At 51.7% G+C, this 21301-nt stretch overlaps 1 protein-coding gene across 1 annotated transcript in view; it reads right to left on the bottom strand.

Annotated features, from left to right (window-relative positions):
- Window positions 1-21301, bottom strand: part of PDIA5 (protein disulfide isomerase family A member 5) — a 92756-nt gene that overhangs the window by 32062 nt on the left and 39393 nt on the right. The window contains exons 7-11 of the mRNA XM_068974376.1: window positions 20865-20925; window positions 15307-15374; window positions 7918-8009; window positions 7759-7830; window positions 1355-1491 (exon numbers count right to left, since the gene is read on the bottom strand). Coding sequence (XP_068830477.1) covers window positions 1355-1491; window positions 7759-7830; window positions 7918-8009; window positions 15307-15374; window positions 20865-20925 — 430 coding nt within the window. The remainder of the gene's footprint in view (window positions 1-1354; window positions 1492-7758; window positions 7831-7917; window positions 8010-15306; window positions 15375-20864; window positions 20926-21301) is intronic.

Genomic DNA, 21301 nt, shown 5'->3' with positions numbered 1-21301 from the left:
CTCTACCACTGGGGCAGGAACTGGGGCAGGGTGAGTTCAGCTCTGGATGCAGCCTGACTTCCCGTAAGACTTGCTTTCAATAGCAAATCTGAGACTGGCCAGGAGAGTGTATCTCAGCAGGGAGAGGGCTGCCGTGCTACCTGGCGGATGTTCATTCATCAGGGTTCCTCCAGCCACAGGGACTGAGCCTTGGCAGGGCTGGGGTGACATGCTCCTAGGGCCCTCTCTGTCACTGCCCTTAGTCAGAAGCCCTGTGAAATTTGGGTTTTTTAAGGGTTTTTTGGGGGTCATTTTTCAGGAGAAAGGCCAATAATTTTCCTTTGGATTCTCTTCAGAATTTGGCACTTATAAAACGGACTTGGGGAAATCCCCAGGAGTGGTCTACTTATGAACAATTGCTAATTAACCAAACCCCTGTGATACTGCAGGGAAGCTGAGTGTGGCAAGGCCAGGGCTCAGCGGTATAGGACTCAAAGAGCAGTGAGTGCCATTTCTCCACACAACTGTCTACTGGTCTGTAAAGTGGAGTTAATCATATTTGCTTTGCAGCACTGTGGGTGAGACAGAAGGAGATGGCCCTGTGGGCAGCCACTTTGTCACCACAGAGCAAATCACAATCAACAGCAGAAAGATCTCTATGACTAAGAGAATTAATAAAGTAATCTCTCACTAAAGATGCTTCTGTGGACTAGCAATTATGACACTGATCTGTGAAGAAGTTATTTTTGCTTCTTCTCCTCTTTCACAATCCCTTACCCACCATCGCTGGGCCAAAGAGCTGGCAAGAAGCTATAAGAGAAGGGCACCCCACACCTGTACCCTGTCCCAGGGTGCTGGGGACCCAGCTTCGTCACCCATTCGGATGGGCCCGCCTTTCCCAGAAGCTGCTCCCAGGAACTCTGCCCAGGGATTGTCATCCCTTGTTCACCTTTCCAGGAGCAGCCTTCTCCCTCTTAGAAAGGAATTACAATCCATTTCTATCCTTCATGGGAATGGGAAGGACACTGACCTAGAAAAATCCTGAGCTACAGGGCTGTCAGTCAATACTGCAAACACTTTACAGGATTCACGTTTTTCTTCCCTTGATCCACGACGGCCACTGCAGGCCGTGACAGATACCAGGTGAAACAGAAAGGAGGGGTTCTAGGTGCTGTGGGGACTGAGGCTCCAGCCCTGGCTTCACTGTGCCCTTTCAACTACTGGACAAGATACAGGCTCTCTCAGGGCCTCAGTGTCCCCACCTGCAAGCTAAGGGATGACTGCTGCTCTAGGTAAACAGCTAAAGGCTCAGAGAGGTGTCCACTCTGAGCCGAGGGAGAGAGGCTGTGGCAGGGAGGAGCAAGGTTCCACTCACATGGGGCGTGGAACATGACGAGCACAGAGGAGTGTTCCTTCACAAACTGGTCAAAGTCTTCATCGCTCAGGTGATAAACGGAGCCGCCCTCATCTGCCCAGGGAGTCTCGGGGACCTGGGGCTGTGGCGGCTGCGGACTGGAAGACCAAAAACAGGCAGAGCTCAGAGCACACTCCGGGGCCAGTGAAGCCCTCACCCCCACTGGCTCACACAGCCTGCTTCAGGGCTCCCCGCGACCCCCCGGGGGGAGCAGGGGGTGGGGGACTCCTCGGCCCTGCCCACCTCCAGCATCCCCTCAAGAGCCCAGAGGTGCTCAGCTGATATCCGCTGGCAAACAGTGGCTCCCAGCTGTGGCTCTCTAGGCAGGGCAGGAAACCTCCCTTCCTCCCTGTGATCAGGGTGGGGTGGGGGGATTCATTAGCATCTAAAACTTTAGCCAACTGGCAAGAATATAAACCATGGCAACAAAGAGTGACCTCTGACAAAGCTAACTGTTGTGCTGAGTGCTGCCCACAGGGTGAGGGGTGAGAAGCAGAGGGAATAAGCGGGGAGAGAGAGAGGCCAGGTGTCTTGAGAAGCACTGGGGGTGGACTGGGGGCTGAGAGGTGTTCACGAACCAGCGTGGGAGGAGGGTCGTAATGAGAAAGAGTGGGGCCCAGGGGAACAAGGCTGGGGGCTCCCTAACCATGAGAACACACACTACCGTAGGAACCCTTCCTCAAGACCAGGAACAAAGTTCCCTAGTTCTCCAGAGGCGGAATGCTCAAGCAGAAAAGGCCAGTCTCAGAGGTCAGGTCAAATCCCTGTTCCCACCATGAGCTGCAAAACCTCGGGCTGTGGCCCACCTCCCTGGAGCCTGCCCCACCTGGGACAATTGTGTGCTGACATTTACATCACCAGCTGTTACAGTGGGGGAGGCTCACAGCTGCCCTCTCTCGCGTCAAAGCCAAGGGTAAGCCTGCCAGTGACACAAACTCCCTGATGCTGTATGAACACCTTTGCCAGAGCCACCTTAATCATTACTTTGAAAAAATACCCTTTAGGATGACAAATGTGAAAAGACAACCATTGCTTCCTGCCTTTGAGAGCCTACAGTAAAAAAGAAAAAGTGCAAATTTCCAGCGGTCAGGACTGACAAGTCATAAGAGCAATGTGGCCCAAACAATGGAAGCTGGCTGTCCTCTCGTGTGGCTGACGTGGTGGAACCTGCCACCCCCACCCCATGGCAGAGCCTGGGTCTGACAGCACCTTCAGAAACCCTCTCTGGTGCTCTTGACTAAGCCCCACTGGTGGTCTCAGCAATGGGAAGTAGCCGGGACAGGGTCAAACCACTCTGAGCCCATGTACATCTGACATTAGATGGGGCTGATGGCAAAGTCAAGCTTTAGAATGAGTCACCACCAGCCATTCAGCATTCCCAACACCAGGAAACCTAGGCTCCCATACACAGACTCAAGATACCAATTCCTGAAAGCATCACCAATTCCACTTCAGGGAATTTATCTTTTCAATATACCTGGACATGGTCAGAATTATACATATTCCAAGGTATTTATTAGAGATGATTTGTTATAGCAAAGACTGGAAGAACCCAGTACCCACTGGCATACGAATTGCTTAGGTAAATTGCAGTCCATCAGGACCCCAGAGGGCTGAGTATGGTGCAGGGGGACAAGGAAGCTCCCTACACTCTGATGTAGACAGCAGGGTCAGACCCAACAGGCCATAATATGCTAACTTTTGCATAAAATAGAGAGAGATAAAAAAATACTTATTCATATTTGCATGCGTCTGCATAAGGAAACTAATTAAAGTTTCTACCTCTAGGGGGTGGGAGGGAAAATAGGATGGAGGAAACAGGTAAAAGGAAGATGTCAATGCATAATTTTTAAGTATTTTTAAAAAAATTATTTAAATTATGTGAATGGAATCTATTCTAAAATTAAAATAATTTTTAAAAATCCGGCAAGAGTACACACATAGAATGGAGAACCCATGCCTTAGTGGCAGCGCAAGTAAATGAAGGTGACTGTATTTCTAGTTAAACCTAGAGGAGGACGCACTCCAAAGCCACTAAAATAACATCACAAGAGCTAAAAAAGAAAAAGGTAATGAACTCACAGGAGCAAAAGCAAAGACAGAAAAAGAGGTCAGTGCAAATTTAGAAACTAGAAAACTGACTTGGCGAAAAGATTTTTGCTTTTCTTAGAAGACAGAAACCAGAGGTGCTGGGTGCTCAGAGAGGGCAGGGACCCAAGAACTACCCCAATATGCAAAGGCTCCAGAGAACCAGAGGCTCCTCTTGAAGTGGGGCTGGGGCGCAGCGCTGGAAATGGGAGATCTTGGGATCTCCAGCAGCCCCTCTCCCACCCAGTGGACAGTAGGAAGTTTGCTTTCTGGAGGGGCCTGCAGACCTAGGCACAGCGGTAAGAGGGCACAATGACTGAATCGTGCCCTTTACTGTGTCTCCCCTTAAAGACAGGGGCTCCCTCTAGATCATCTCTCTACTTCCTGTGCCTCCCACAAAGCGGGTACCCAATAAACACTCTTTGAATCAATGCGGGAATGAGAGAAGAATGGTTGAAGGAACTGGAGGTGTCTAACCAGGAGAAAGAAGAGACAGGGGAACATAATAGTTTTCTTCAAACATTTCACACATTAGCGGGAAGAGGAAGTAAGATTAATTTTCTACAGCCCCATAAAGGAGAACCAACACCAGATGGACGCTCTAGAGAAAGAAACTTCAGCTCAACAGAACTAAGAACCTCCTATCTATGCAGATAAGAGAGAAAGAGCCAGACTAGGAGTCAGAATACCTGGCTCTGAGTCGTTTCCTCCACCTTTCAGCTCTAGGGGCTGAGGCAACCAGTCCGACTTAAAACATCTATCAACATACGTGCAGGCCCTTCTTCATCTGCCCTGCAGGTATATCTAGACAGACAATGGCCTTGAGATACTTTGTAAATGTATAAAGTACTACCCAGGTATCCCTAGACATCACTCATAACCTAAATCATAAGAATCACTCAAACATGAGTGGGCCCTCAAAATGAGTCGATGTAACTGCAAAGGGTTAATTTTAAATTTACACAGGATCTGCTTCAGGGACTTTAACCCTTTTTTGTTATAATGGCCTGCCTCCTGTGAAGGACTGTAAGGAAGTGAAACTAACACAGTCCCCTCCCTGCCTGAGGCTTGCCACTCTAAGGGACATTTGCAAGGATTGAACAGTCTTATTACTTTATTTCCTCTCCTCCCCCTCATCTCTGATCCATAAAAGAACCTGGCAGCCAGGCCCTGTCAAGATGGTTATTTTGAAGCGCTAGTCTGCCATCTTCTCGGTCAGTTGGCTCCCAGATTAAAGTTTCTTCTTCGCCTCAACACCTCATCTCTCGGAATCACTGGCCTGTCATGAGGGAAGCAGAGCGAGCTTGGACTCGGTAACACCGAGGGCCTGTTCTCCAAGGTGTTCAAGCATGATCAGTAACTCCACCTGTCCTAGAGATAAAGCAACACTGAAAGGGAACTGCTGGGGGCAGGTTCACTGACATTCACATTCCCTTACCATCCTGTGACCCTAATTCCCGGACTCTCCAGGACCGCGAAATGCACACAAAGCAGGTCCTTGCCTGAGGGAGGTGCACATGCCAGAGACGAGAAGAGGCAACTTAAAGCATGACAAGTCAAGAACACTTTGTGTTTGTTTCCAATCCACTTCTGCTTCGTATAAAAATACACAGGCAGAACTGGGTAGCCAGGCCAACACTGATTGCCACTTGTGAACACTCTACCGCCAAGCCCAACTCAGCGGCATGAAATCTGCCGAGAGCAGAATGAGAAATGCAGCTGCTGGGAGCACAGAGGGCACAACCACCAGGATCACTGCAACCACCCCAGAGCCCCCGGCCGCTCCAACACAGGGATGCCCTGCTCTGCCCACTCGCCAGAGTCACATGTCACAGGGCAGGATTTGGCCCTTCTCTCCTGGGCTTCTGAGAGTCATCTGGAGAACTAGGAAGGCTGGACCATCCTCCTCATCGTTCTGCATTTAGCTGCCATAAGCCATGAGCAGCCAACGGAGAGGCCCAGGGAAGAAGTGCAGGGCAGCAGGAAAGATGGGATCACTTCAACCCACAAACCAGGATGTGGGGGAAAACCTGGTAAAGACTTAAAACACCTGATATCAGGGAAAAACACACACAGAGCGAGCTATCTGTTGGGGGGAATCTGTAAGAAAATGTCAAATGCCACAATGCATTATTCTTGGGTAGTAGGGTAAGGGGGCCACTTTCCCCTTTAACTAAATATTTGAGTTTTCCAGTAATAATATACCTCACTGAATAACCTTAAAATCAGAAAAGACTTTGAAAAAAACAATTAGCTACCTGGAAGCACAATGGCACTCCTAGATCTTGTTGGGGCATGAGATGAGGCAGTCCATGAGGGATCCTTCAGGAAGCGCCTCTCTGCCCCCACCATGCTGGGAGAGTGGGCTATGGCCCTGCGTTTGGAGGAGCTGCTGCCCAGAGGTACCCAGAGGCTGCCTTCCCTTCCCCAGAGTTACCCCATCAACCTCAGCGTGGAGACTGCACACCCAGGGTGAACCAAAAGCTGCTAACAAGGTCTCCTTTCCATGAGGGGCAAGGAGAGGAGAGGTGGGAAGTGGGGAGGTGCCAGCCCAGGACAAGGTGGAGGCACCAGGCTGGGGCTGTGTGTGGGGTGGGGACAGAGTGGTGGGTTCCCAAGGGGAGAAAATAACCTGTCTCAGAGCCCCCACTGACATGCTCCCCTGGTCTAGGAGAGCAAGCAGTTCTGAACATTTTCTGAAAAAATAAATAATAAACCTTATGCATTCTGAAACCAGAAAAGTGAGTGCATTTTGAAACAAGAAAAGGTTAGAGAAGGAGGAGGGAAGCAGACAGATTTTATGCTCTGGTGACAAATGAGATTGCCATTTGTTGAAACCTTCTCCCAAAGCAGAGTGAGATATGTCTGGCTGGAGGAGAGGACATGCTTATTATCAAATGAAAAGGAAAACAGGGGTGTGAAAGCCCAGGTTAAGACAATGAGTACAGAATAATGGGGAGCTGCCTTCCTGGGCATGGGCTGGAATTGAAGTAAGAGATGGAGACAGAGATGTGGAAACGCTTCTAAGAAATAAAAGACAACAGGCAAACATGGTTTGGCTGTGGTATTTTATCTCCTGGGCCCCTGGGAACCCATGGAACAGAAGATTGAGAGTTTCAGCCTTCAGAATCAAACCGTTTGTTTCCTGTGGATTCTGGCGTTTTTGTTTTTTTTGTACAAAATTTATCCTCCTTTCTCATTCTGAAAACACACATTTTCAAGCTCCATGTCTTTGGATAACTAATTCTTTAACCCTGTGCCCATGCAGTAATAATACCAATAAATATCCACCATGCTGGCATCTGGGTAAAAAGGGGAGGGCTCCAGCCAGAACTCAGGGGAGCTGCTGCCCGGGGCCAAGCCTGGCCCTGCCCCTGTCAGCTGCAGGAGCTTGGACGAGCCACTCCATCACTCTGCTTAGTTACCTCATTCATGAAATCATGAAATAAGGATAATAGTATCTGTTCTGAGGATTCCATAAAATCCACAGAAAGTGCTTAGAACAAAGTCAGGCACAAAGTGGAGCCCCCAAAATACTGCTATTATTCCAAGGACTGTGCACAAATAGCTGCACATGGGCAATGACTGGCAGAGCCCAGAGCAGGTGAGCGCTTGGGGCGGATCAGGGTGGTCAGAACTCCAGCCATGAAGAAGGTGGGTGGGGGAGACAGACTCCCCATCCAACACACTGGTCAGGGTCCAAGCATCACACAAAAGTCACACGCCTAGCATGGTGGGGGGGGCGGGGCGGGGGTGGTTTGGGTTGTAAGGATCTAATCACATTACAAACAGAATCACAGGGTGCTATGAAGCAGCTCTGCAGGGATGCATGGTGAACCGCAAAGCAGTCTGCAAATCTAAGGCATTAGGACACTTCTTAGCTTCACAGCATCTAATACAAAGTGTTATGTTTAAAATAAGCATTCGACTGACAACTCTATTTTCAGAGAGACCTGCAGCGGAACCTCTCTCAAACCTGCCATCCTGAGTGAGAAATGCTTCTATCCATCAGGTAGACAGTAAGAGGGGGAAAAGACCTATCTGAAATGCAGTCATCACAGCAAGTCACATGAAATTCTCCCAACTTTCACATCCTGCACTCAAAGATCCCTCACCTAGATGCCGCCCACAATCAGCTGTGTGGGCAGCAAGAAATGGTCCTTTCCTTCCTCATTCATTCTCCAACCGCCAGGCAGAGCCCTGTGACCAGGGAAATACTGGGGCCCGGCAGATGCCCCTCCCTCTGGGTAACCCCACCAAGGCAAATGCCAACTTACTTCTTCAGCCACTCCACAATGTCCTCAGCTGTGGACCCGTAGCTGTCATACTGGAACAGAAACCGTCCTTTCCTGTGAAATGTGGGGAGAAACCATGGGCTCAGCCAGGGGGCAGACACCGTGGGGGGAGCAGCGTCCACAGGGAGGCAGGGGACTTACTCGAAATAGCAGATGGTGGGGTAGCCACGCACGCTGTACTCCTCCTTGATGTTTTCAAATTCCGAGGGGTAGACATTCATCCCGGCCAGCACCTGGGAGCAAAGGGAGAAGAGACCCGTCCACTCGCTGCCCGCAGATGCCCTTCACTTCAGCCACACACGGCTCGTTCAGCTGTCCCACCAGAAACAGATGATGGGGACTGAGCCTCAGAGACTGCTGCGTGCAGTGCAGAGCGGAGCAAGGCACGCCAAGCCAGCTGGGAACAATGCCCGAGCGCTCTGGAAAGACAGGCATCTGGGCCGAGGGTTGCCCCCCGGACAGGCATTCCCACCTGCCTGCCCTGCAGGGAGGATCATCCCAGAGCAAAACACAGTTTTGAGGACTGAAGAGGAAACCTGGCCTCATTACCAAGGTCAACCAGGTCCGAGAGTAGGGCCACTGCCTCCCAAGTTCATACTATGCCTCTTCTCTGCCCATGTCAACTAAGGGTGGACTCTTCACTCAGTCACTCCACGGGGACACCTCAGTCTGTCCACCCCGGCTTCACACACCACATTCTCAGATTACACAGCTCATGTGGCCAAAGAGGGTGTGTAGTTCTCAGGACAACCCACCTGCCTGACTCTGCTCCCTCCAGACCCTGTTAGGTGACCTGTGGGTGACCATCACCTATGGCCTGACCTGACCATCATTTCTGAAGTCTGAACACACTCTGAGTCCTGGGGTCCACATATGCCAACACCCCGAATGGAAAAGGAACTTCAGTAGCTGTGTTACCGACAAGACTGTATGCTAAGAGCAACCCAGAATGAGTCCCCAGGAGCTCCTTTCCCAAAGCAGCAACTTTTTCCTGTAGGGCAGGATCAGGTGCCCGGAAAGAGGACTTTGGCTCTGTCATCACAAGAGAACAAAGCACGACCAGATGCAGGAAGACCCCCACAAAGCCAGGTAGCATAGAGGGGAGGGAAGAAGTAGTTCAAAAAAACCAGGAGTGGTTAGAGAAGCAGAGAGGAGAAACCAGGAAGTAGAATTTTGCTGAACAATACATAAGGAGGCATATGGAGAGAAAACGAGGAAGAGCAGTCTCAGTGGACAGTGAACTTGACTCAGAAGACTGCTTCCACTTGGCAGTCGTGTGACCTTGGGCAAGTCACCCTCCCTGAGGTTCCTTGTTTGGAAGATGTGGTTCAGGAGAAGATCATAGGGTTCTTAAGAGAACTGAAGGAGATGACCCAAGTCAGAGGGCTTCCCTGGTGGCTCAGATAGTAAAGAATCGCCTGCAACACCAGAGACCTGGGTTCAATCCCTGGATCAGGAAGACCCCTGGCGAAGGAAGTGGCTACCCACTCCACTATTCTTGCCTGGAGAATCCCACAAACAGAGGAGTCTGGCGGGTCACATGGGGCCACAAAGAATTGAACACAACTGAGCAACTTAGCACAAAACTGCTGCTCAGATTCATTATTTCCTACCAAATTCTCAGTGGTGGGAATCACCTGGGCCTCTGGCAGCTCCATCCCGCAAGGCATCTAAACATACCAACCATTTTAAATACCCAGCACAGTTTCTGGCATAAAGCAGACAACAATGCTGCTGCTGCTGCTAAGTCGCTTCAGTCGTGTCCGACTCTGTGCGACCCCATAGACGGCAGTCCACCAGGCTCCGCCATCCCTGGGATTCTCCAGGCAAGAATACTGGAGTGGGTTGCCATTTCCCTCTCCAATGCATGAAAGAGAAAAGTGAAAGTGAAGTCGCACAGTCGTGTCCGACTCTTAGCGACCCCATGGACTGCAGCCCACCAGGCTCCTCCATCCATGGATTTCCCAGGCAAGAGTACTGGGGTCGGGTGCCACTGCCTTCTCCGAGACACACAATAAATGCTTGCTAATCTGATTTTTTTCCTCCCATCCCATTTTGGGGTGCTACAAGGAATACAGGGAAAATAACCTGAGATAGATTTACTAGAAGCTCTGGAACCCTCTAAGAGCCCTTCTGCTCATTTCCCCAGACTGATTCAGCAGCCAGTTCCAGTAATAACTGTCTACTTTAAAGTTCTTTTTTTATGTCTAATTGATCTCCTCATTGTCGGTGCACATTCACCACAAGATTAATCTTCCACATTCTCCTCTTTCATTACATCACTTCCCTGCACAAAACCCTTCAGTTCCACTGAATGGAGGCCAACGTCTAACTCCACACTCAAAGATCATATGGTCCCTATCTCATTTTTTAATTCTTCTTTCCTACAAAACCCTTAATTGTACATCTGCTAGGCTCTAGACTTTTTATTCTCCCAGGAATGACACGGTCTGAGATCTCTGCTCAGGGAGGCAGCTGGACTCTTGGCTGTCTCGGGCACCTTGAAGATAGAAATGTACCACAGTGTGGGCTCGGGGGTCAGGATGCCAGGTCTAAAGCCTAACTCCCCTCTCGGCAGATGTTCTCCTTGAACAAGTCACAGTTGCGTCTGCACCTCAGTTTCCTCATCTGCAGCCCCGTCTTCTGTGAAGACTAAATGAGACAGTGCGAGCAAAGTATCTGCAACACTCAGAATCTGTTAGCTGTCACCACAAACATGAATACCACTAGGAAGCTCTGCAAATCTGCTTACGTTCCCAGAGCCCACACTGTGCCTTCTTGGCACCGACTCCTGAGTCTTCTAGCCCTGTGCTCAGGTTGCCCACACCCCATCTCTTGGCCACCACAGAAGACGCATCCATCTCTTGCTGCTAAGTCGCTTCAATCATGTCCGACTCTGTGTGACCCCATAGACGGCAGCCCACCTGGCTCCCCCGTCCCTGGGATTCTCCAGGCAAGAACACTGGAGTGGGTTGCCATTTCCTTCTCCAATGCATGAAAGTGAAAAGTGAAAGTGAAGTCGCTCAGTTGTGTCTGACTTTTAGCGACCCCATGGACTGCAGCCCACCAGGCTCCTCAGTCCATGGGATTTTCCAGGCAAGTGTACGGGAGTGGGGTGCCATTGCCTTCTCCGATCCATCTCTTAAGGCAAAGCAAATCCCACCCAGAAGGTGGCCTTTGTCAACCACCTTTGCTTGTAATGAAGTCTTAATTCTCTGGGTTTTTGCAGCAGTTCTGACTACTTTGGGGGCATTCATTAGTTAACGAGGTAATTATTTTTTGACCAACTACTGACAAGCACTTTTTGGAGTTTGTGATTCCAAATGAGGCAAAACTGACCTCAGCCTGCAGAGAAGTGAGGGCTGCCTGACACGGAAACGTGTGTGCTGGGGGTCGGTCAGCTGGCACCAACATGGCCTTCCTCCTGTCCAGCCCACGTCCCATGGTTGTGGGGACAATCACAGAAGAATCATAGAAACTCCATAAAGCAGGAGCATGTGAGCAAGTAGTCAAGAAGGGTAAGATTTCCACAGACATTCCAGAAAGAGAAAACAGAGGTAAAACAAACCAAGATGCGGCTCAAGAACTGGGGACCACGTTGGTTTAACTGCAGGACACAAGAGAAGGCAGTGAGAGAAGGCAGGCAGGTTCACTGAGGCTGTGGGCCAGCCTTTAGTGTCTAAGAAACCAAGACTTCATTCAGGAGGTGCTGGAGAGCTCCTGGGGGTTGTAAGGGGAAAGCTGTGGGGTCAGGGAGATAAGAGAGCAGTCACAGCAGCCACGCTGGGTGGGTTCAGTGGGGTCTGACCCAGGCTGGTGGGCAGGTCTCTTCTCGGATAGAGGATGTATCGAGGGGGAGACGGATGGTGACAGCCTGGCAGAGGAGCCTGCAGTGCTCAGGAGGCGGCATGGAGGAAAGCTGGCCGCCTGCCAGATGGAAAGACACTGAATTTTAGTAAATATTTTAGACTCCCTGCCTCTGGGACCCAGCGAGAGAAATCCAGACCAAGATGTCAAGCAAGCAGTCCGACACATGGTACTCGAGCTTAGAGACTCCGTCTCCACGGAGCTACCTCTTATGAGCTATCGACACAGATAAAAACCACTGAGGGACAGTCCGCAGAAGACAAGGAGAGCACAGTGTCAGGCCCTCATTCCAGTGCATTACTAAGAAAGAAAAGAGAGTGGAAAGCAGAACCCTCGGAGCACTCCATGCAGTGAGTGGAAGAACAGCAAGCACAGAGCAGCGGGCTGGGGGGTGCCCATCCCTGTACCTGTGAAGTGTCTGCAGGCTACAGAGCTGTCCCCGTGCACCAGCCCGTTCACTCTTCCAACAGCCCGGGGAGGCAGGCAGGGCTGGTGTTATCATCCCCATTTTAACAACGGGGAAATGAAGCCTCCAGGGCTACTTGCCCAAGATCTCCCAGCCAGTTAGTAACAGCCATCAGCAAAGTCTGCTCTGCACAAACCTGTTGCCAAGACCAACCCATTTCACCATTTACACCCAGATGGCCCATCATGGCCAAGGTTAACAAAAGACTTGGCGTGGACGTCGATAACTGGCAAGGCTGGGAAGAGGAGGTGGGCAGGCGTGGGCTTGTTCTGGCAGCTGTGCTGGCTGCTAAGGGTGTCAATCAGCGGGACTAGATGGGACAAATGCGATGACTCAGCAGAAAAGAAGAGGAGGATCTGAGTTTGGAAAATGGCAAAGGCTGTGCATCCCTGACCCAGCCTGGCTTCCACCTTAATGACATCATCAGATTGGATGCCTCCCAAGAAATCTGTTGAGGAGGAAGGTTTCTAACCCCTGCCACAGACAGGGCCAGCCAAAGAGGGCTCAAAGATGACAGAGATGAAGAGAAGATAGGAGGTGCTAACCAGTGGATTTCAGCAGTGTCGAGGGGGTGAGCTTTCGATTTCAGGGAACAAGCAGTCCATCTCTGCCCCAGGTTTGAGGACAAAAAGGAATCCACCCCTCTGGCTGCCCTGTTCTTGGGAGGCTATGGCTGCAACCATGAGCCCTCGCCTCGAAGGACTTCCTGAAGTAGGTGATGTTCATAGTGGCGAGGACCCTTCCCCTAATGGAGCTAGGAAAGGTGAAAACTTTTCAAAAGATACTTTCCTAAGAAACCAAGGGGAAAGAAGAACAAAACAAGCCCCAAGTAAGAAAATACAGAAGCAAAGAAATGGATGAGTTCACATAACACAGAGGCAACTAACACCTGGTCAAAGCTGGGGTCAGTCGGCCAGACCCTCTGACCTGGGCCCAAACAGGAGCAGCGAGCACTGTTTTATTTTGTTTTGTTTTGTTCTTTCTTTCCTTTTTTGGAAGCAGGTACCCTTAACAAGTAATGTGCAGGGCAAACATTGTAGAGACTAGTGTGAACCTAGCATGAACTCAGGGCCAGAAAAGAAGACCCTTGTTCCACAAACATCCTTCCTCCTTTGCCTCTGTCCCTGGGAACTGATGCTCTGACTTCTTTTAAAAAGGAGAACATCACTTTTAATGTAAACATACAGCTTAAAACAAAATGTACTCAGGAGCGGTAAGCCATATGCCCATTCTTTCATTCATTAGGACATGTTGGGCTTCTACTCTGAGCTTGGCCCATACTCTGTACTGAAGAGATGCTTAAGAAACTCATCTCTCAGTTAGAAAACCTCCTCATAATTAGTATCAACTGCGGATAAAGTGACTCAGAACATAAGCAAAGATGAGCAGACAAGACCATGCAACGCAAGGACAGGCTCTTGGGGACCACGGGAGGAGCCAGGAAAAATGCTTTTGGCAGGGAGATGCAGCATGGGCTAGAATCTTCCAGAAGGTGCTAGAAATTGGCACCAATTCCTTACCTGCTCTGATGGGACTGGCTAGCTAATTTGTGATCTGACTGGGGCTGGACCAGAGTTTGGAGGGTGAGCTGAGCAGTTGTCTAAGTGTATGTGGGTAAGAAAGTGAAAGTCACTTAGTTGTGTATGACTCTCTGCAACTCCATAGACTGTAGCCCACCAGACTCCTCCGTCCATGAGTCTCCAGGCAAGAATACTGGAGTGGGTTGCTATGCCCTTCTCCAGGGGATCTTCCTCATCAGGGATTGAACTGAGGTCTCTGGCATTGCAGGCAGATTCTTTATCATTTGAGCCACAAGGGAAGACTATGCGGGTGAGAACTTGTGGGTAATTAAGTCTTTCCTTCAGGTAAAATCATCTTAAAATATGGTATCTATTGAGGCCCCAAAATGTGCAGTGAAACTTCCCCAGAGTGATGTATGTGTGCCGCAGGGCCAAACGTCTCCAGGCAGCTTGCTAAAAATTCATTAGCGAGGAACAAGCAGGACCCTGGTGTCACCCCAGAAATGAGGTCAGAAAAGAGAGCACATGGCTCTTTGCAACCCAATCCCGGGGCTGGCTAGCAGAGGCCACCATTTAAACTTTTTAAATTGACTCTGAAAATCACCAATTTGATGCATAAAGATCAGGATGAGTTTTAAGATCTCAGAACTCCTGTAGCAGGACTCTGGCCTGCCCCACTGAGATGGCACCTCCCGACTACCTTTCAGGAAAGGCATATGGACTTTTCCATGCTCCCAGAGGAGCCAGCAGTTATTTTTCTGTTGCCACCAAAAAGCAAAATAAAAACAAGCAAAACACCCAAAACTAACCAAACAAAAACCTCAAAACATCTGTGGCTGGGGGTAAGTGTGAAAATGGACAGACCTATGGCACAGAGGAGGTAAGCCTGGCAAGGCGGCAGGAGAAACACAGAGACGAGCAGGGTCAGTGACTGATGCTCAGCCCTGGGTGAGGTCTGGCCGCCCTGGCCTGCCCTCCTTCCTCACTGACCATCCTGGTCACTCCTACTTCTCTGAAGGCCCGTTTCCTCTGTGGCTCGCCTTCCCCTTCCTGTCTTCCAAAGGTGGGTGACCCTGAGATGACCTTGTCTCCTGTCCACTCCCCCTGTACACTCCTTCAGAGAGCTGGTGTGTTTGGGTCTCCAGCTCCCCACCACCTTGCTCCACTGCAGTCCCGACATCCCTCCTGCCCCACAGACGATGGCCCTCCTGGTCCCTCCGGAACCATAGAGCCCTACATGCCTGGGCAGGAGGCTGCCTCGTGGGCCCGCGTGTGCTCTGGGCCCACCACCAGGGTCGCTGTGCCTCTTTCTTTGCCACTAGGCTGCCCAGCATCCGGAGCCTCTGCCTGCCCTGGAGCCCAGCCCCCAGCATTGTAGACCCTGATGGTCTACAGTCAGCCCCTGGCCTCTGCACACCGCAGGGCTTTCTGCTACTGTCCTGGCTATTTCATCACTGGCCTTCGACAGGCCCCAAATTCTCCTGGTCCCAGAAATCTGGGGAGTCTTCAACATCCACTGAGGATAGGTCTCTGAACCACACGCCAGGGGCAGCAATAATAAGTCCTTCTCATGATTTTAAAACGTGCCCTCTCCCCTCCCCCTGCCGTCTCCCCAAGTGAGAGGGAGAAGTCAAGAGCCAGCAGCCAGCCCTGCCTGGCCCCTGGCACCTCACTTACGAACTGGCCCCGCAGCTGGGTCGCAGCCTTCTGGAAGTGTGGCATTATCCTCTTGCACACGCTGCACCCTGGTCACCAGCAGGAGAGAAATGAAACGGTTACAGTGGGCCCCATGCTCAGCCCTCTCTCCCTTCAGGCCCACCTCTACCAACAAGCATTTATCCCACTTCCAGAAGCCAGGACCGCCCAGGCTCTGGGAACACATAGGCTCAGAGGCAAAGGCCCCAGTCCCCAGAGCGGACCAACTCCACGGCATGAAACTCCCAGCCGAGCAGGCCCTCAACAGGTGCGGGACTGTCAAAGCTGACGCAGCTGGGGGAGAGCAAAGCACTGAGTAATGGAGAGCAGGTGAAGAGGTCAACAGGAATCCAGAGAGCCAGGGGAGCGCCTGCTTCAGGCACAGCTGAAAGCCTCCCCTCGCTACCCAGCCAGGGGCTGCAGATGAACCTGGAACTATTAGGAGGGAAAACGTGCAACCACACACACAGTGGCTTTGGGGATTTCTTGCCTCTTTTCCTTCCTTAACAGGTAATCATGCCATGACAGGAGGCAGCTGAGCGCTGGCCAGGATCCAACGCTCCATTCTCCTCTTCCGTTGACCTGCCCGATGACCCTGACAGGCCACCTCCTCTCTCTACTGCCCCTCCCGGCAAACGAGGGAGCTTGGAGCAGACGGCCTCAGGCCCCTTCCAGCACTGACACTGGCGTTCATTCCCTCTGATGTCTCTGGCTCTACCCCCTCTGGTCCATTAACGGTCACACTCCTCTCCTGGGTGGTGAAGCCCCCAAACCTGGGGGACTCAGGGCCCCCAATATCCAGTACTACCTCAGAGAGACTCTGATTTAAATCCGCCCCTCCCCTTCAACGAGAACAAGCCACATACAGGCACTGACCCCACAGAACATGAGCCCCAGTTTCCTCAGTCAGGAGGAATTCTGACACACAAGCCCGTTACTCTTCCTGACAGCTGCTCTGCTGCAAAACAGGCTCTGAGATGCTTCTGAAGGCCACAGACACCAAAGCTACCTGGAAGCCCACGTCAGTCTGGACGTCAGCTCGACACAGCACAGTGGGGACAGGGCCACGCAGCAGCAGGCTGACAAGCTCTGATCTACGTTTAGCTAAGGCCTCAGCAGGCCGTGGGCAGAGCAACACGGCTCAGAGACGAGCACACACCCACTGGGCCAGATACAAACACTGGAGACCGTGAACAGCTCAGAACTCCCCGGGGACCACTCGAATCTCCCCAGCACCGCATCTACCAGATGAGACGCAGTGCAGGATATTCTGACGTGAAACTCTCAAAATGCCCACAGCCCCTCTGTGACGTTCCTGCCCAGCAGACAGACAGACACGCAGACATGCCAACACATCTGGGGTCAAGTTTATGCCATTAGTTCAGGCTCAGACTCAGGGGGACATGGGAGCTGCAACGAGCTCAGCCTACAGCATGGTCCCTCAGTGTCTGCCCACAGAGGACAAGCGGCCCCTCTCCCCAGCAGCTGCCACCACAGCGTGGTCCCCACCAGCACTGGGAAGGGAGGCATGTGACACCTGTCAGGGGGCTTTGTTCCCACTGTGGGGATTCAGGGAGGAGAACGGAAACCGAGGAGGCAGTGCCGCTCCCTGGGATGTCCAAGCTCCACGAGGTGGATGCACATGGTAGGGATGGGAGGTCATGCAGCAGAGGAAGGAGCTCGGCTCCAGGGGGGCTGAGACCCAGGTCTGCGTCTCCCCTAGACTGCTGCTGGGTGACCTGGGGCTAGCGGTGAGAGCAGTCTGAACCTCAGCTTCCCCATCTGTAAGGCAGAGGGCAGAGCCAACACCTGGGGGCGGGGTTGGGGGGTCAGGGGGAAGGACCGGCACCAGGAGGGGAGGCTCTGCCAACACAGGGCCCAAGAGCCCGCCTCTCAGTTCGTGGTGGGGAGACACTTCCACCGGGAACAGGGATGTCAGTCGACTTCCCAGGAAGGAGGATGATGGGGGCACACTTGAGCCCTTCACCCTCTCTTTAGCCAGTGACTTGATGAGATGGGAAGGGGCGGGGGGCGATCAGACACTCACTAGGGCACATTCTGCAGTCTAGAACTTACTGCCTGTCCTCAGAGCTGTGGCCTCTCTCCCCCAGCTCTGCCTGTCTGTGACCTCAAATCACATTATCCCCCGTGACCTCTAAACGAATGGTAAGTCGGCCAGCTGTCCCCGGGGTGGAAATCAGCAGTACCAGGTGAAGAGGTTATTGGCAGGGGAGAGATAATGGAAGAGTAACAGGAAGCTCTGGGCCAGGTCAGCTGCCACTTGAACTTTACCAGAAATAGAGCAGGTATGGTGGTCCTTATTTGAGTTTACCTTTCAGCTGACATGACTGGGAGGCAGGGAAAGAAGACTAATGACCACTCTCAAACCCCAAAGCTTAGAGCACCAGCCCGTTCATTTTCCCATCAGTTCAGTCAACAAGCATTTACTGAATAACTTCAGTAGCTCCTGGAGACACAGATTTCTTGTCACAACTAAAAGTTCCCACTGGATCTGGGTTCATTCACCCTTCAGTTCAGTTCAGTCGCTCAGTTGTATCCGACTCTTTGAGACCCCATGAATCGCAGCACGCCAGGCCTCCCTGTCCATCACCAACTCCCAGAGTTCACTCAGACTCATGTCCATTGAGTCGGTGATGCCATCCAGCCATCTCATCCTCTGTCGCCCCCTTCTCCTCCTGCCCCCAATCCCTCCCAGCATCCCTCCCCAATGAGTCAACTCCTCGCATGAGGTGGCCAAAGTACTGGAGTTTCAGCTTTAGCATCAGTCCTTCCAATGAAGGCCCAGGACTGATCTCCTTTAGGATGGACTAATCACCCTAGTTGTGATCAAAGGAACAGAGTCCTGAAGGACTTCCCAGTGAGGGATCTGGTGACTGTCAGGAATAAGCTGAATTATAAGGCCACAAGGGCTTGACAGGATCAGTACAAGAGCACAACAGCACCCACAGAATCTGGGGGTACCTGGGACCCAGAAAGCCATCCAGTCTGGCCCTCACAAGTGTAAACAGCTCCAAGTTTCCTCCCTCCCTCCTCACTACTAATCATTCCGTAACACCTACAAGAAACCTAGCTTCTTCTGTCCTAGCCTTCTACTCTAGGAAGATAAATCTGCTCATAGTCCTGCCTCCTGTGATGAGGATGGTTGCCCCGCCAGACAGCCTGGGGAGGTGCTGTCAGGGGGAGAGGATGGCACATGCACTTAGGGGCACATTGCCAGGGGACCTCTCTCTGGCAATCTGTAGTGTAGATCACTACACTAAAGCCTGCCCAGTTGTACCGTGAACCTGCCTCATGGCGTGGACTGCATACTGACGTCACTGTTTTAGTCTCATTTAGCCAATGTGTTGAGACTGGAAGCGTTCTAAGATGAACCAAAGGAGGCCCATCCTCAGGAACTGTGCGAGCAGGATAATTCCTGAAGCAATTCACAGTTGGGCAGGCCTCATAGCTTAGTTGGTAAAGAATCTGCCTGCAATGCAGGAGACCCAGGTTCGATTCCTGGTTCGGGAAGATCCTCTGGAGAAGGGATAGGCTACCCACTCCAGTATTCTTGGGCTTCCCTTGTGGCTCAGCTGGTAAAGAATCCGCCCACAATGCAGGAGACCTAAGATCCCCTGGAGAAGGGAAAGGCTATCCACTCCAGTATTCTAGCCTGGAGAATTCCATGGACAGACCATGGGGTTGCAAAGAGTCAGACACAACTGAGCAACTTTCACTTTCACGGAGAAACAAAGGCCTTCCCAGGTGGCGCTAGTGGTAAAGAACCTGCCTGTCAATGCAGGAGACCTAAGAGACCTGGGTTTGATACCTGGGTCAGGAAGATCCCCTGGAGTAGGTAATGGCACCCCACTCCAGTGTTCTTGCCTGGAGAATCCCAGGGATGGGGGAGCCTGGTGGGCTGCCGTCTGTGGGGTCGCACAGAGTCGGACACAACTGAAGCGACTTGGCAGCAGCAGAAGGAGCCCATGCACACAAGGAGAAACAAAAAGGGGTGACACCGAGCAGAGAGCGTTAATAGAGAGAAAGCTCAGGGATTACAGTGCAGGCCACCCGGGCAGAGCCAGATCCAACAGGAAATGCGACTCCAGGGCCTCTTCCCACTGGCAGGCACAGTCCTGGGGTGAGGTGGGGGGCCGAGCAATCCAGGAGATAGGGTAGGGAGGGAGGTGGGAGGGGGTTCAGGATGGAGGGGACACATGTATACCTAAGGCTGTGCCATACTGATGTATGGCAAAAACCACCACAGTATTGTAAAGTAATTATCCTCCAATTAAAATAAACAAATTTCAAATATACATATACACACACACACAATATATATATATATCCCACTTCCTGTTGTAGTTAAAAAAAGTAAACAGAACCCTATGCCACCCACTCAAGCTACAGACATGTCTGGACACACCCACCTCCCATCACACACACCTCTCTTGCTCGGGCCTTTAGGTCTTTGCTTTTCAATCCATGGGTAGGGACAAGTCAGACTTCAGAGGTGGCCCAGATGGGGGAGTATCTGTGGCTTGGAGGACAACTGCTCCATTCCACAGCTGCAGCTAGAAGGCAGCCACAGACAACATGCTGTGAAGAGCCACATGAAGCGATGTGGCTGAGTTCCAACAAAAATTAATCTACAGAAAAGGCAGCCAGTCCACAGGCCATGATTTGCTGACCCTTTATTAGAGGGTTATGAAACAGTAGGAAAAAACAATAAAAAAGAAAATATCAGGTCTTCCACATCTGGTAGAGTGGATGGCAAGCAGTAAGGAAGGGTAAGTCTGGTTTAGTGAAATTTTGCAGCTTCTATATAGTTTATATACTTACAGTGTACAGGGCTGCAGTATAAAATATGCTTAATACAACAAATACAGTCCAAAAGTGTGAAAGCCACAGCTCGGATCCAGCCCCTTTCTGCCCTCTCAGAAATGGAAACTAAGGCACAGAGCGGTGAGGACTTGACCAAGGTCACCTAGGGCACTGATGACACAGTTGGAATTAGAACCCAGGTCTTCTGCTCACCAGCTCAGTGATCCTTCTGCTGTTCTCACGACCTCTAGCCTCATACAGAGACTGAACCCCAATAGTGGGCCCCTTTCTCCCTGGTCCTGATCCCTCAGCCCTCCCGGCTGGATGTGTGGCTGCCCCGAGGCCGGCCAGGCTCTGGATGGTCAGCAGCAGTAACCACAGAGAGCATGCTGCACAGCTGCCAGCCAAGGGCTTCAGGCCACAGGAGGCAGAGGGCAGGGAAGGCGGAGGTACCTGGAGCAGATGCCAGGGGAAGGGGACAGAAGGATGCCAATGGCGGTGAGAGAAAAATGTGTGGATGGAGGGGCAGGGCCAGACGAAAAGGCACAGACAAAGAAGAGAGGTGCAGACAGAGAGACGGGGTGAGCACAGCAACTAGGCAGGCCTAGGTGTTCCAAAGGGAGGCCGGGGGCTAGTGTTCCGTCCCCCTCACAGCCACAGCAGCCCCGCCCAGAGTCTGACCATCCAACTTGAGTGCAGAGGAGAAAGGCACTCACATGGAGCATAAAACATCATCAGGATCGGCTTCTCTTCCTTCTTCAGGAGCCGACGGAAGTCCTGAGGCACACAGAACATCACAAGTCAGAGACAACACAGGACAGAGGCAACAACCCTGGGGACCCTTGTGGGTGGAGTGCGGCAAGCCCTTCTGAAATCCCACGGTCTGACTCAGGGGATGGAGTGCAGTACAGATCCTAGCACGTCAGGGGCTGAAAGGCCCTCAGAGACCATCTATTCTAGCTACCTCACAGGTTACAGACAGAGAAACTGGGGGCCCGAGGGGACAAATGGCTTTCCCAAGGCCACCTGGCGGGACGAGGTAGTTGGGACCAGGTTACCAGCCTTACTTTCAGCTCCCACTCAACAATGAAAACACTGCAAGGAGCCAACTGGGCCCCACGAGGCTATCTCTTGTTCTATGATCTATGGCTCT

Source organism: Capricornis sumatraensis, chromosome 1 (assembly GCF_032405125.1).
Source record: "Capricornis sumatraensis isolate serow.1 chromosome 1, serow.2, whole genome shotgun sequence".
Lineage (NCBI taxonomy): Eukaryota > Metazoa > Chordata > Mammalia > Artiodactyla > Bovidae > Capricornis > Capricornis sumatraensis.
The sequence above is the reverse complement of the archived record's forward strand: the minus strand, read 5'-3'. Positions and strand labels throughout refer to the sequence as shown.